Consider the following 15,030-nt stretch of genomic DNA (forward strand, 5'->3'; position numbering starts at 1 on the left):
TATCCTCAATAAACTCCAATATGTCCAAAACTCTGCTGCCCGCATGCTCACCTCCACCCGTCGCTCTGATCACATCACCCCTGTCCTCCACGACCTCCATTGGCTTCCGATCAAATACAGGATACAATTTAAAATACTTCTCATCACATTTAAAGCCCTCAACAACCTTGCCCCTTCCTACCTGTCCGACATCCTCCACCACCACACGCCCACCCTTAGGTCTGCTGATGCCAACCTCCTAACACCTCCCACGACCAGGCTCCGGACCTGGGGCGACAGGGCCTTTGCTGCTGCTGCCCCCTCCCTCTGGAATGCCCTCCCCAGCCATATTTGTGATGCAAACACCCTGACATCTTTTAAATCAGCCCTCAAAACCCACCTTTTCAATCTTGCTTTTGACCTCTAATTCTGTCGGTTTTATTTTATTTTGTCATGTATTATTTTTGTTCTGTTTTTTTTGTTTTGCCATAGTTTTGTTTCTTCTACCCATGTAAAGCGTCTTTGAGCATCTGGAAAAGCGCTATATAAAATAGATGTATTATTATTATTATTATTATTATTATTATTATTATTATTATTATTATTATTATTATTATTATTATTATTATTATTATTATTATTATTATTATTATTATCACTGTTAAGTAAACAGTGATTGCATGGCAACCATAAGTAAACAGTGATTGGCATGGCAACCATATCCTTTTGAGGGAATGAAGGATATAAAGAAGTACATTTTAGAAAGGCCCCATTTGAACCGCTGACTAAAAGAAGATTATTGCCTCCAAGGAGAGATTCTTCTGCATTACTCTTCTTAGGAAATGATGTTCTCGGCACACACAATGGAAGGTTTTCATTTCACATTATGGTATTTCAAGGGTTTAATATTGTATTACACTAAAGCCACCAAAACGGTCTCATACCAGAAGCAAATTGAGCTCAATGGTGCTTACTGATTTCAATACGGCACTGGCGCTGGTCTATGTGCTGTGATGGTTTCACATATGTGGCCCTGTTTTAATGGCTTGTCGGCGAGGCTTTTTAAAGACCTGAGACAGGAAAGCTTATTTCATGGTGTTCGGACATACTTAAAACAGTCATTCCCATAGTGACACAAAATGCATATTAATGTTCTCAAATGCAAATGTACCTTTTTCCCAAGCAACATTCTAACGGGCCCTTCTTGGGGACACAGTACATTGGTTTTCATTGAGCGTACCAGCTGCCAGCTTTCCATTTACAGCTGTTCCCCCTGGAGCTGTCAGACGTTTGCTGCACTTGCAGATTACATTTACTTCTGAAGGCGAAGGTAGACATATGTTGGCTGCATTAAAACAGAGGAACGTCCACCACACTGGCATGATCAGCAGAGCTGACATTCTGCCTCTGAATAGCAACAAAAATAATATAATTCAATATCCCTTAATCAGCGTGAAATCCTTGGCAAGAGATCTGTGTCATCCCAAATTCTGGTTCAGTTTAGTAAGTCTTTGTGTTCTTGTTTATTTGTGCCAAGATTACAACAGGGAATTGAAGTTTTCACGATATGCACAGTTTCACATAAAAAGAAAATACATGCTTGCATGATTGCATCCCTTGGTTTAGCTGAAAGCAATGGTGCGTGATAAAGACATGGTATATGCAATTATCAGAAGTAATCTCAACAACAGGAGATTGTGTTGTTTTGTTTCCTCCCCCTCTCTCTAGGAAGCTATGATGTGCATCAGTGGTCTAGCTGTTATTTAGCTGTAATTTCGCCTGTTTCTCCTGACCTTCTCTCCACCAGGTCCCCCTGGTCCTCCTGGAGTAGTGATAGTGGAGGAAATCACAGACACCACAGCCACTCTGTCCTGGACTCGCGGCTTGGACAACCACAGCCCTATCAGCACCTATAATTTACAGGCCCGCAGCCCATTTTCATTAGGCTGGCAGACCGTCAGAACAGGTAATCAATACATCTAGGAGGGCGGAGGTCTGGCTCCATTCGAAAGCATAAATACGGAGCAGAGTACAGAAATGCTGAACTGCCGAAGTTCAGGTGCTAAAATTGGTGTTGTGTTACTCAAATCCATTATTACAATTTCACTTCGAAACCCGTCACTGGCGAATAATGGAAAAACACTGACTCAAACAAAAATGGGAGCGGGGGTTGGGTTGGGTTGGGTTCAATGCTCTTCTGTGTCTGGTGAAATATTGAGCAGGTCAATATATTCCAAAAAAAGTTTTTTTGGAATGTTTTTATCGAGCCCCAGAGAGAATCTAAGTTTCTCAAGTTTCATATTATATACAGTAAAACGTCCTTAATCCATCGATCGTGTGCAGGGGGAGAAGTGTGCTTCCATTACCCTGGAATCAAACGTCTGGCCAGTAAAGTGGTAAAGGCCAGGGCTCGCTGCACAATAACAGAGAGGCCAGTATCAGGTGGGACTCTAAAGATGACAGATAAAGGGTTTGTGGGCAATGACCACATAATAACCCCAGTTTATAGTTTCAAATATGTTCGACCAGAAAGTTATTAACTTGGGACAAGACCAGAACACGTGGATGAGATTAGCAGGGGGTTGTTTGCATCGATTGCAGGCATTAGGATATCTTTTGACCAGTCTGTGTAAAAGTGTGCAGTGAATTAACTTAGCCTGTGATGGGCACATAATGGAGGAGGAATGGACCAGGTGTAGAATGTGGTCCCACTGTTCATTAGACAGGTCTGTTCCCAAATGCCTGATTAGGGTAAAGAGACTTGGATTGGTAGAGCCCATGGAGTCGCAAATAATTGAGATGCCTTTCCTTTGGAAATGCCAGTGTTGAACCAAGTTTAGAATGTTGAGTCTGAACTAGATGGTTTTGAGGGATAGGGGGTGAGAGTTAGGCAAGTGATACTTTGTTGAAAGCTCAGTAAGAGATGAGAAAGTCCTGCCTTCATACAAATCCTTAATAGTTACTATGCCATTGTTGAACCAGTCTGTACTTGACGGTTTAAAAAGGTGATTGTTGAGTATTGGAGCAAGACGCAAAGGCAAGTTTGTGCAGGCCAAAGTGTTTTCTAAATTGGATCCATATTTTGAGAGCGTTAGTCACAACTGGAGTTAGCCACTAACAAATGGGGAAGGGAGGGGGAGCTGGGAGCATTTTATTTAATTTTTATTTATCCTTTATTTATCCAGGAATGTCCCATTGAGATACAAGATCTCTTCTTCCAGGGAGTCCTGACCAACACGGCACACAACAAGTTTCAACATAAAACAGGGCATTAAACAAAAAACATACAATTCAAATATAAATACAGAAGGCCATTTGTGCAGTGGCAAGGAGCATAATCAGATCAGCAATAGCATCAGGTAAAACAGTTACATGTTTCATAAAGGGCTAATCGTAGCATACCTTTAAAAGCATTCACAGTAGGACGTGCCTACTAGGAAGAGCATAGTAGTGTGTACACAAGATTTGTGATCCTGCCTTTTCCAAATATACCCAGGTTGTCCATACAGATTTGAGCATGTATATACATACCAGAATGTATATCCCGGACTGTATTTTATTCTTTATTCTTATTTTTATTCTTATTTTTTTTTTATATTATTATATTCTTATTCTTATTTTAGTCTTATTGACTACCTAAATGTTTAATGTTTACTGTGAGCGATCTTTAGTGCCGAATTTCCCTCGGGATAAATAAAGGATTTCTATTCTATTCTATTCTATTCTATTCTATTCTATTCTATTCTATTCTATTCTATTCTATTCTATTCATATTGCTGCCCATCCAGTACGGGAGTTATTGAATGTTGGTTGCTCCATAGTCTTGTATAAAGTTAGGGAAGGCAAGCCTCTTGAACTTCAGAACAATCATCTCGAGATCTCTACTTTTTCATCAATGGAGTAAAGTTCTTACCAAACATATCGTTCATAGATATTGTTATGTAGATTCCTAAATATTGACACCCACCCACATTAAATGGAGCCAGGGAGTGTGTAAGCTGCCCTGCCAGTGAATTAATCAGTAGCAGTTTGCTCTTTTGGTAGTTCAGTTTATATCCAGAATATTTACTAAACTGCTTTAAGATGGCAGGGTTTGAAATGTATAGTAGAAGGTCATCAGCATAACATGATAATTGGTGTGTAGTGTCTAGTTGCGTAATACCCTCAAAGTCTTTCTCTGTGCATAACCAGATGGCTAATGGTTCTATTACGGTCACGAACAGTAACACAACAGTGAACAGCCCTGTCTTGTGCCTCATTGAAGAGGAAAAGAGGGTGACTGCATATTGATTGTTTGAACTGATGCCACCGGGGCAGAGTACAATAGCTTAACCCATGAGATAAAGTCCTCCCCGAGGCCAAATCTCTCCACAGCATCAAAGAGGTACCTCCATTCTATCCTGTCAAAGGCTTTTTCTGCATCAAGCGACACCACCATCTCTGGAGTATTGAGCTAGGCATGTTAAGAATGTTAAGGAGCTTTCTGGTATTGTCTCCCTAGCATGGAGCCTGTTTGATCTAGTGAAGTGATGAGAGGCACCACCTGCTGATGGAGGGCAAGAACTTTAGATTTAGGTCTGTAATTATAACAAGGTAGGGGGTCTTTGTCTTTTTTGATAATAAGAGTGATTGTGGCCTTCGACTGGGTGTCAGAAAGACGACGATCTGAGATTGCCTCATTATACATACTCTGCTAAGCTGGAGAATGGAGGGTAAAGAATGTTTTGTAAAATCCCATGGTGTATCTGTCCAGACCGGGCAATTTGCCAATTTGTAGTGACTTCATTGCCTCCTGTATCTCTGTAACAGATATAGGCTTGCCTAGGTCCTTGGCAAGGCCACTGTCAATTTGGGAAAGACCGATCATGTCTAGTGTCTATTGTCTTCTGTGTCTGAAGTATATAGATCAGAGTAGAACCTGACAAATGTTTCATTAATACTCTCTGGGATCTGATAGAACACTTCCAGATGGGGATTTAATAGCCAGCATTACTCTCGAAGCCGCCTCTGCTCTGGCCTGGTGAGTCAGGAGTTGCGGTACCCGGTCACTCAAAGAAGCCTTGCCTAGATCTGAGTAGCTGTATCTTAGCATTGTTTGTGGATGCAAGATCGAATTCAGCCTGAAGTTGCAGGTGCTTTTTTATAGAGGTCTGGGTTTAGGTCAATTACCTATTCGGTATCAGTTTCATATATTTTCTGTAGTAGTTCAACCATATGGGATGTTTTAGTTTTCTTCAAGTGACACACCTTAGAGTTTTTGCCTGGCTGTCAAAAATGAAATGGCTATTCTTTACCTTGACAGAAAAAGTGTAATAATAGGGTGTAATAATGATTCATACCAATAGATAAAGCCTCCTTTTGCTTCATTCCACATCTGTTCAACAACATTTAACATTATAAGATACAATTTAGTTTCAGTGATGTATTGGCAATTGGTGAATTGGTCATTCCTCTTACCTTGCAAGGGCCCACATGTGGGCCCTCTTGAGGACGATTTGCCCACCGGCACTTTGGCGACCACTAGTGGCTCAGGTGTGCATATTTTGTAATACAATATATATATCGAATTAAAGTCGATAGCCCTTTCAGGTGACAAAATCCGTTCAGCGGTTATCGAGTTACATGCCGATATTTGAGGTTTGTGCAAAGTACACAGTATTGCGCAAATACTACTCCCGACTCTTGGGGCTCTAGTTCCGTCAATCATTTGGCGATCTTGGAAATTATTGGACAGGGTTGTAGCCAATGAGTGTGGCTTTCCAATGATACCCCATCTGGGGATGTACGAATCAGGGATCTAGGTGAAAAGTTATGAGCGAAAACAGGAAGAGAAAAAATGCAGAATGAATTGAAGTCTATGAGAAAACAGAGCTTTTCTTTTGTACACAGTTTACCAAAATCACTCCTAATCACTCATTTCTGAACGGATCTTTATGAAATTTGGACATGTACTACATAGGACTTCAGGCTATGGATCTCGTGAGTTTTTTAAGCCATACGAATTTCTGGGGAAATACTACTTCTGGACTACTAACTACTACAGAAAAACTTGAGAAACAAGTTTTTCTACAACTCAAGTTCAGACCTATGTTACTCTATTTCATTACCACTAAAGGTGAGTTTTCCTTATTTTATCAGAAACTTCAGAATGTCCTCTTTCAAGAGAGACCAGGCTCATGCATGTGGTATAAGGATAAAGTATAGTATTTTGGTTTGCAAAGAAAGTATGCAGTCCTCAAAAACGAAAACTAAAATGGCCAATTTTGGGGGCGACTGTTAAGAGGTTAAAAGGATGGGTTACTTGTTGTAACCAAGGCCCAATTTTCCTGGCATGATGTTTACTACAGGTCATAATTTCACTGATTGCTTTGGTATTGAGAAATTACGTTGTGCTGTACAGTATCTTCCCACCAGGCTCCAATCCGATGGTGCAAGACTGTGTTTCAGACTTCAAAAGGATTTTCCTTTTCCAAAACAGAAACATCACAGTATATTCAGATGTGTCTTCACATATTCTACTTAGGAAATGGTTGTAAACCATACATCGTATCAAAGGTTATGAGTTTGAAGTTACTTTTCAGACTGAAGATAATATTGTGTTCAAAAGCTGTTTGTTAAAAATAGGCGGCTGGAACAGAAAAAGCTGAGATGGTTTCTTTCGTGGTGTTTATTCAACAAGAATGGCAAAAAGACAAAGCCTATACAAGTTACTCATTATAATGTTTGATATGATGTAGCCTATAGCCTACGCATTTAGGAAATAGAGCTTCTAGCTCCAACTCCTTGCAAACAGAGTAAATACTGCATGTTTGAAGAGCAGCTAGTGAAACTGAGTGGCCTCAAGCTTAATCGAAAGTTAAGACTGAGTGAGCTATTTCACCCAATGTATAACCCAGAGTTATGTCATGGTGCTTCTGTGTCACAGTCTTTCAGTCAACGTTTCTTCATACCTGGTCTAATATTGACAAAGCATTGCAACAACAGCTGAGCAAGTACTTGAGAACAGCTACATGGTTCATCGTCCCAAGGTTGCCCTTGCTACTTCAAGGTGACAAAGGCAGATGGCAATTTTAACACACACCGCAGTTTCAGGTAAATCAAGTCAAGTCAAGAGTCAAGAGTTTTATTTGTCACGGCATACGAGTATACAATGAAATGCGGGTGGTCTTGCCCGCAACGATGTGCAATACAGTGGGTACAACATATAAACAACCTGAATTAAGAAAACAGATTTACTCAAATGTGCTCACTGTTCAAGTTGCACTCACTATTTCTCAGTCAGATGATTGTAAGTTTCTGGCTGCTGTGTTATACAGACGTGGTAGTGTATGAAAGCTTATTTAAGTACAGGGCTGCAACTAATGATTATTTGGGTAATCATATATTCTGATAAAATTAAATACACTAGCCTATACTGAATCTATCAGCACAACATTATACATACAAAATAAGACACAAGGGTTAGATTAATGTGGCTCAACTAATGCAAACCTAATGAGGCCACGCTCCAGTATGTACACACCCTGAGATAAGCATTGAAACCTTCTTTGGGTGCACTGTAGTAGGTTTCAGCATTTATTTCATGGCTTGTATAAACTTGAGTGTGGACCCATTGACTTTGCATTCATCTTTGTGGCTAGCTAACCGAGTTTGTGGGTATCCACTGATGAACAACATGGATTGTGCTGAGAAAGGACAAGGTAAGTAGGTAATAGGGCTAGGGGTCCACAATTACCCTTTAGAGGAGCACCCCAGTCAGCATTCTAAATTATCTTCCTCATCTCTTCTCATTAGCCTGTTAGCTTACATACACACCTGCTGTTCACAGTTTGTGTTGCTTTATTTGTCTGTGTTTTAGTATTGGACTGTGCAAATTAATCCAGAACACTTGAGTATTCCATTTGTATGCATGTCGCAATCTCAGAACCCATCATCTGCCTATTATTAGCCTCTGGGGGCAACGGACAATGTTTTGGCACTTTCGGTGTAGCTGCTGGCTGTTCACTTCCGATTCCCAAAATCCAGGCCAAGACTTTGTCTTCTGTGCGCCGGTAATTGTTCACAGGTAATTGTTTACAGTCCGATCAGCAACCAACTCCTGTAATTTTAGGCAATTGTTTAATCCGACTTTGAAAGCAATTTGTTTATTTTGTTACAGGAGTCGATTCTCCGGACAATACATGAACATCAATACTTGGTGTACTGGAGGTGTTTTAGATGCTTCTCTTTCGCTCCCCACACGGACCTTTCCTATTTATTCCCTAGTAAATTCCTTACTAGTACCATATTAAATGTTATAGTGTTTGAGGAATCCTAATTAGCTAGTGTGATGCTAGCATGGTTAACGGCCATATTTCAGTGGAAAACACGTTATTAACTTGCATTCTCACCATTCCTAAGGTGGCAGTGGAGATAATAATGAACTGCAGAATATTTTGTTTTAGCCTGGATGGTTTACAGTAGATGCACGTTTGACATGTGATGTGGTAAGCATTTCCAATAAAATGGCATAAGAGTTGATAAATAGCCTTGTGTGTGAGATCTATTCATGCTGATTACATGACCTTATGGAATTGTGAAGCTGCGGGGCTGCTTGATTTTAAACTAAAACGTTTTATCTGTTATAGAACATGGTGTGACTACTTACTTCAAGAAATGTTTACAGGGCGGCCGGGTAGCGCAGCGAACTAAGCATCTGTCTACCACCACAGAGCCAGTGGGATCGAATCCGGCTGTGGTGCCTCCGGCTTGGCCGACCGTCCATACTAACACAATTGACAGTGTTAGCGGGTGGGAAGCCGGCGTGGGTGGGTCCTGGTCGTTGTAAAACAGCGACTCCTACAGTTCGGTCGGGGCGCCTGCACAGCAAGGGAAGGATCTGGGAGAGGTAGTGTGACCTTCCACACGTTACACTCTCCCAGTGAGAGTCCGCGCTGCCAGGTGAAAAGAAGCGGTGGGCTGGCTATGTGTCGGAGGAGCATGTGATAGTCTCCGCCCTCCCAGACCGACGGTAGGGGGTAGAGTGCGCAACGACCAGGAAGGGGATTGGGAATTGGCAAAAACTACTAACATTGGGATGGGGAGAAAAACGGAGAAAGAAGGGGGGAAAAGATAATTAAAAAAAATTTAAATTGTACAACACATTACTGCATGCTGTGTACGCTGCTGCGTTTGCAGAAAGATTCCCGTCCTTTATTTCCCTCCAACTGCAGCGATAACACAGACGTTGAGGGGGGTAGTTGTATGAATACTGTAATATGAGCAAACATACAGGCCTTTTCAGGCAAACTGCTGATGAGATTTTAGGTACAGTATGAAGCTGTTTTGTGCAATAAAGCTGACAAAGTTCAGGCGCAAGGAAGGACTTCTAAAGCATGCAGTGCTACTTGTTACCATCGTCGTCTTGTGAATGTTGTATAGATGGATATTCTAAGCCATGTGAACCTTCGGAGGTTATGCCATTTGTAGATGAATCTTTCAGCCATTTTATAATACGTTTCCTGAACACATAAATAAACAAGCGTTTTTCTTCCCCCACAGACCCTGATCCAGTCACAGGGGGCATGGAGTCAGCGATGGCCGTGGAACTCAACCCCTGGGTTGAATATGAGTTCAGAGTAGTGGCCAGCAACGCCATCGGGACCGGAGACCCAAGCACGCCCTCCAGAGCAGTCAGGACCAAAGAGGCGGGTGAGAGCCCTCTAGCTGTCTATATATTCAACATTCAAGTCATGCTATCTTGTAGGAACTCCACCTGAATTCAGGTCCTCGTTTTATAGCATGTTGTGAATACATAAGTGTTTTGTGAGTTACATTAGTGTCTCCTTGTTGCCTCAACACAACAGTTTGTGACGGTGGGTTATATCCATTGTTGACCTGTTCTGTTTTAATTGCGAAAGGAGTTTAATATAAGCTGCTTACACAGATTTGGACAGGTTCAGTGTTTGAGGTAAAGCAGCCATGCACTCCATACCCTGAGTGCAAAGTGCTATAGATTAAACTATTTAGCAGTGAACAAAAACTCTCTTGACAGCATGGATCAAGTACAGTACGCCGCCTCGCCAACTGTTAATTTCTCATTGGTAAAATATAATAATTACAAAAGGTATTGTTGTCATTCGGAAGTGGTTTATTTAATCAGATCTCTTCAGATAATTACTATATTCAGTAACAATTTAGTTAATCCTTTCATAGGACTGTGAGCTGAATCAGCTGTCATATGGAGGGCTGTTCACCCGTTCAATACATTGAATTGAGTTTTTAAATGTAGTCAATGATTTAGCATAACTGAATAGCTAATGCAGTTTTGCTTTTGTTAATGCCCCACAGTGCCATCGGTGGCTCCGGTTAATGTTAGCGGAGGGAACGGCCGCAGGCATGAGCTGGTCATCTCCTGGGAGGTAAGTAGTTTGACAACACGTTCAACACAAACACCCCCCCCCCCCCAATATATACCAGACAACAGAGAACACAACAACACCCACACTCGACTGAAATACAGCTGAGACCACAAGGCTCCTAAGCAGAGCTAAGCAAAAAATATCCAAGTTCCCAGAGACCGGGCGTTATGGAACTGTAATCATAATCACTGTTTAAAATGCATATCAGTGTTCGATATTACTTTAATTGTCTCTGTGGTGGCAGCTTTTTATGTAACGACAGCAAAATTGCGACTCAACAAGTGATACAGTCCCCTAGTCCCTTTGTATTTTGTCCCCTATGTATATGTTCTTTCTTTTCCAATTTCAAAAACAAAAAAAGTTGTTAAAACGGGACATGTATGAAATATTGAGGCCATGGACCACAAATGTAGTAACATGGAACAAAAAAATAAATAAACATCCAGTCTAGATGTTGTCAGGCAACAGGAGAAGTGCCGGAGTGGGATTCACATGAAGTCTCTATTTGGAGAAGCTGCGCTCTGCTGTTGCTCCCCGGCGAGCGTAACTGTCACATGGTAATGAATCCCACATGTGAATATAAGCTAATGATTATGTAGAGGTTGCTTTGAGCCATTCATTAAATACCTTCACTTTTCTGTTGCCTGGGAATACTTGTCAGATATTATTAAGGCGATAAAGCATAGTTAATAGACGACGCGTTCCCCTACCGGCTTCTCGGCATAGAGGGAATGGTCTAGTTATTAATGACCATCTTAAAAGTGTACTGTGTAGAAATATGTTACTCGGAGAAGGGGAAACATTTTTATGGTATTATTTTCACAACTGAATAAACAAACTCTGCTCGGAGAACATGGGAAAGGTACCTGAAAAGGTACCGCTTTCAACGTTGTTTTATGGCAGGGCCTGCGATTCTGTTCACAAACATACTATTCAAAGACTTAAAGTTGGTGTTACGGACGGTGTCCTTCTATCATTATGTATGCATGTAATATTATATTGTATGGGGTATTATATGTATATGATATGTGTTATGTATGTAGGCAGGTTGTATTGTTGTTTTTTTTGTCATCAGGTGGGCCACCTTATAAGTGACTGTGTTGTTTTGAGACGCAAGGAGCAGTCTCAGACAGATGGACGACCTAAAGCGGTTGGTTTGGTCCAGACAGTGTGTGACATCCCAGGTCCCAGTTACAATCCGTTTATGTCGGACGGGTTGGTCTCGCTCAGTGGCAGTGAGTTGGACCAGCGTCCAGTACGCATACTGCGGGATACTGGGGCAGCACAGTCATTTGTCATATCAGACATGTTACCATTTTGTGATGAGTCATCGATAGGCTCTAGTGTGTTGGTGCAGGGGATCGGCATGGGCTTTGTGTCGGTGCCCCTCCATCGGATACATTTAACCTGCGGGTTGGCAAAGGGGGTGTTCAAGGTGGGTGTGTGCCCATCATTACCAGTGGGTGGCGTCACCTTTTTATTAGGTAATGACATCCTAGCTCCCAGATGTATTGCCAGTGTGTACGATCACCCGTGCTCCACAACCTGTAGTTGTGACGAGTGACAGGGTGACAATTCGACGGGGGTACGTAACATAAATGGGGGCTCGGTAGTGGGCAACGGACAGTTGGTGTGCGGTGGGCACGTTGGTTGGTTTGGGTTTTGGTGGTAGTTTGGTCAGTGTGTTTTTGGTGTGTGTTTGCACTAGTGTCTGAGTAGGCATGTCGTCTTTTGGGGTGGAGGAGTTTCTGAGTGATCCCTCAGTTGATCGTTTGGATCAATGTAGGAGGGAAGACTTGTTTGCTATCGCCTCGCATTTTCAGGTCGCCCTTGCTAAGAGTTTGGCTAAGGCTGACCTGAGAGAAGAGGTGGTGCGCTTATTAGTGTGGAAAAAGGTGCTCGGTGTCGGTGAGGGGGCGTCTTTTGTTTCTTCCCCTCTAGTCTCAGACGATGAGCGGGAGGGCGAGGTATCTCAGATGGTAGACCCAGTTAAAGACGGGGTAGAGGATAAGCCTCCCCTTTCGGATGTCACGTCTCCAGTGCTCAGACATGCTTCACCTATCCCTAGTGGGAGTACTGAGGAGGCCAGTCTTCAGCTAAGTTTGGCACGGTTGCAATTTGAGGTGCAGAGGGAGGCACAGAGGGAGGAGAATAGTCACAGGTTAGCTGTTAGGAAAATGGAGCTGGAGGCTGAGGTCTCAAACCACCGGATGGACGCTGAAATTAAAATGAAGCAGCTGGAGCTTGAAGCTGCTAAAATTGGGAGTCCTGCTCAACCCTCTTCCACGGCTGTGGGGGCTTACGACGTGAGTAGACTGATTTCTCTTGTACCTCAATTTCGTGAGGCGGAGGTAGACTCCTATTTTAATGCTTTTGAGCGGGTTGCTACATCTTTAAAGTGGCCTAAAGAGGTCTGGGCTCTCTTACTGCAATGTAAGCTCACAGGAAAAGCCCAGGAGATTTTGTCTGCCCTCCCTCTCAGCGACAGTTTGTCTTATGACTCAATCAAGACGGCTGTACTTAGAGCCTACGAGTTAGTGCCAGAGGCGTACAGGCAGAAATTTCGAACTCACAGAAAGTTGCCTGGCCGGACTTTTGTGGAGTTTGCTCAGGAGAAGGAATCCCTATTTCATCGGTGGTGTAGGGCTTGTGATGTAGCTGATTTTAATTCTCTGTCTGAGTTGATGTTACTGGAGGAGTTTAAAAATAGTCTGAATGACCGTTTAGTAACGTATCTAAATGAGCAAAAAGTGGGTACGTTGGCTCAGGCTGCAGTGCTCTCTGATGAGTTTGTGCTGACCCATAGGCAAACCTTTGGTACTCTCCGACATGAGGGTAGGACCTTTTATCCATCTGCTCACACTCCAGCTAGGTCACACGTTAGTCCGCCGCATATCCGCCGCAGTGGCTATGTTGGACAGACTAGTCCGCCCCGCTCAGTGTCTCCCCGCTACAAGGAGGAGCGGGAGTGTTTTTACTGTCATCAGGTGGGCCACCTTATAAGTGACTGTGTTGTTTTGAGACGCAAGGAGCAGTCTCAGACAGATGGACGACCTAAAGCGGTTGGTTTGGTCCAGACAGTGTGTGACATCCCAGGTCCCAGTTACAATCCGTTTATGTCGGACGGGTTGGTCTCGCTCAGTGGCAGTGAGTTGGACCAGCGTCCAGTACGCATACTGCGGGATACTGGGGCAGCACAGTCATTTGTCATATCAGACATGTTACCATTTTGTGATGAGTCATCGATTGGCTCTAGTGTGTTGGTGCAGGGGATCGGCATGGGCTTTGTGTCGGTGCCCCTCCATCGGATACATTTAACCTGCGGGTTGGCAAAGGGGGTGTTCAAGGTGGGTGTGTGCCCATCATTACCAGTGGATGGCACCTTTTTATTAGGTAATGACATCGCTGGTGGCAGAGTTATGCCATGTATTGGAGTTTTGGGTCACCCTACTGTTTTGTGCCCTGATGTGTTTGCTCCATTGCTCCCAGATGTATTGCCAGTGTGTACGATCACCCGTGCTCCACAACCTGTAGTTGTGACGAGTGACAGGGTGACGATTCAACGGGGGTATGTAACAGTTGGGTTTACGATTCGTTCATAGTGCCTCAAACTCATGATTGCATAAGCATTTTATCTGTAGAAAATGTGTTTTGTAAATTAATTACAGGCTCTGCTAAACAAATGTCTCTCCCTAAACTGTATAGATTGCACCTTTAATCCTTACAGACCCGCATAGACCAGTTGTTGTCCTTTTTAGAGGGGGACAGGGGATCTTTAGGGAGAGATACTGTAGCCGGTCATCGGTAGATGCATAGTGGTGACGTCATCTGAAAGCTTTAATCTGAGATGCAGATCAGCACGATCTGTGAATGTTTTCTATTAATAAGTCTGTAATAAACATTGTGTTTTGGTTAGGAGCCCATTCAATCTTTTATAGAGTGTATAAGGTGTATATGTTACACAGATGTGGTGCAAAATTTTACCATTTTTACCACTCAGGAATTGAAAAACATGGTTCAAAATACCCCATTAAGACACCAAGACTTTGAGGAACACCATAGAAAAATGTGTGTTATGATTTGGTATCGAAAACGTTTGACATTTGAAGAATTTAATTTTACGGTAATTGGATGGCGAGCACTTCTGTTCTGGAAATTGCTCAGAAGTCCCCCTTTATTGTCAATATACCTAGGAAAGAAATGGTCTCACTAGAATGAAATGGCTACTTTGGGGACTAACATCATCACACATGAATACAATTGGGCTCATTGGATACACACGAGTCTCAGCTTTTTTACAGTCATATCCAATTTATGCAATTCCAAGACTGATTAGGGACCCCAGTATGCAGAAATAGTCAAATACACCATTTTTAGAATAGGGCACCAATAACACATGTGTACTGCATGCAGAAAGCTGCATGGTTTTTTACCAAAACTGCATGGGATTAGCATCTGCATTTTCATTCAGATATCTTGGTCATGCCATTTTTCTCCTCGCCATAATTTTGCATAATCCTGGAGCATTATTTAGCCCCTTTTCCAATGAGCTAGCATGACATGCTTGGTACCTACGGATCCCCATGGTCATCTCGTTTCATATGATACCAGTATCCTCACCTGAGCCCATTACAGCCTCTGAAAGACAGCC

At 42.6% G+C, this 15,030-nt stretch overlaps 1 protein-coding gene across 1 annotated transcript in view; it reads left to right on the forward strand.

The window, feature by feature from the left end:
• cntn5 (contactin 5) overlaps positions 1 to 15,030 on the forward strand; it is a 586,736-nt gene that overhangs the window by 546,786 nt on the left and 24,920 nt on the right. The window contains exons 16-18 of the mRNA XM_084320137.1: positions 1,787 to 1,945; positions 9,520 to 9,669; positions 10,309 to 10,379. Coding sequence (XP_084176263.1) covers positions 1,787 to 1,945; positions 9,520 to 9,669; positions 10,309 to 10,379 — 380 coding nt within the window. The remainder of the gene's footprint in view (positions 1 to 1,786; positions 1,946 to 9,519; positions 9,670 to 10,308; positions 10,380 to 15,030) is intronic.

Source organism: Notolepis coatsorum (assembly GCF_963971535.1).
Source record: "Notolepis coatsorum genome assembly, chromosome: 1".
Classification (NCBI taxonomy): domain Eukaryota; kingdom Metazoa; phylum Chordata; class Actinopteri; order Aulopiformes; family Paralepididae; genus Notolepis; species Notolepis coatsorum.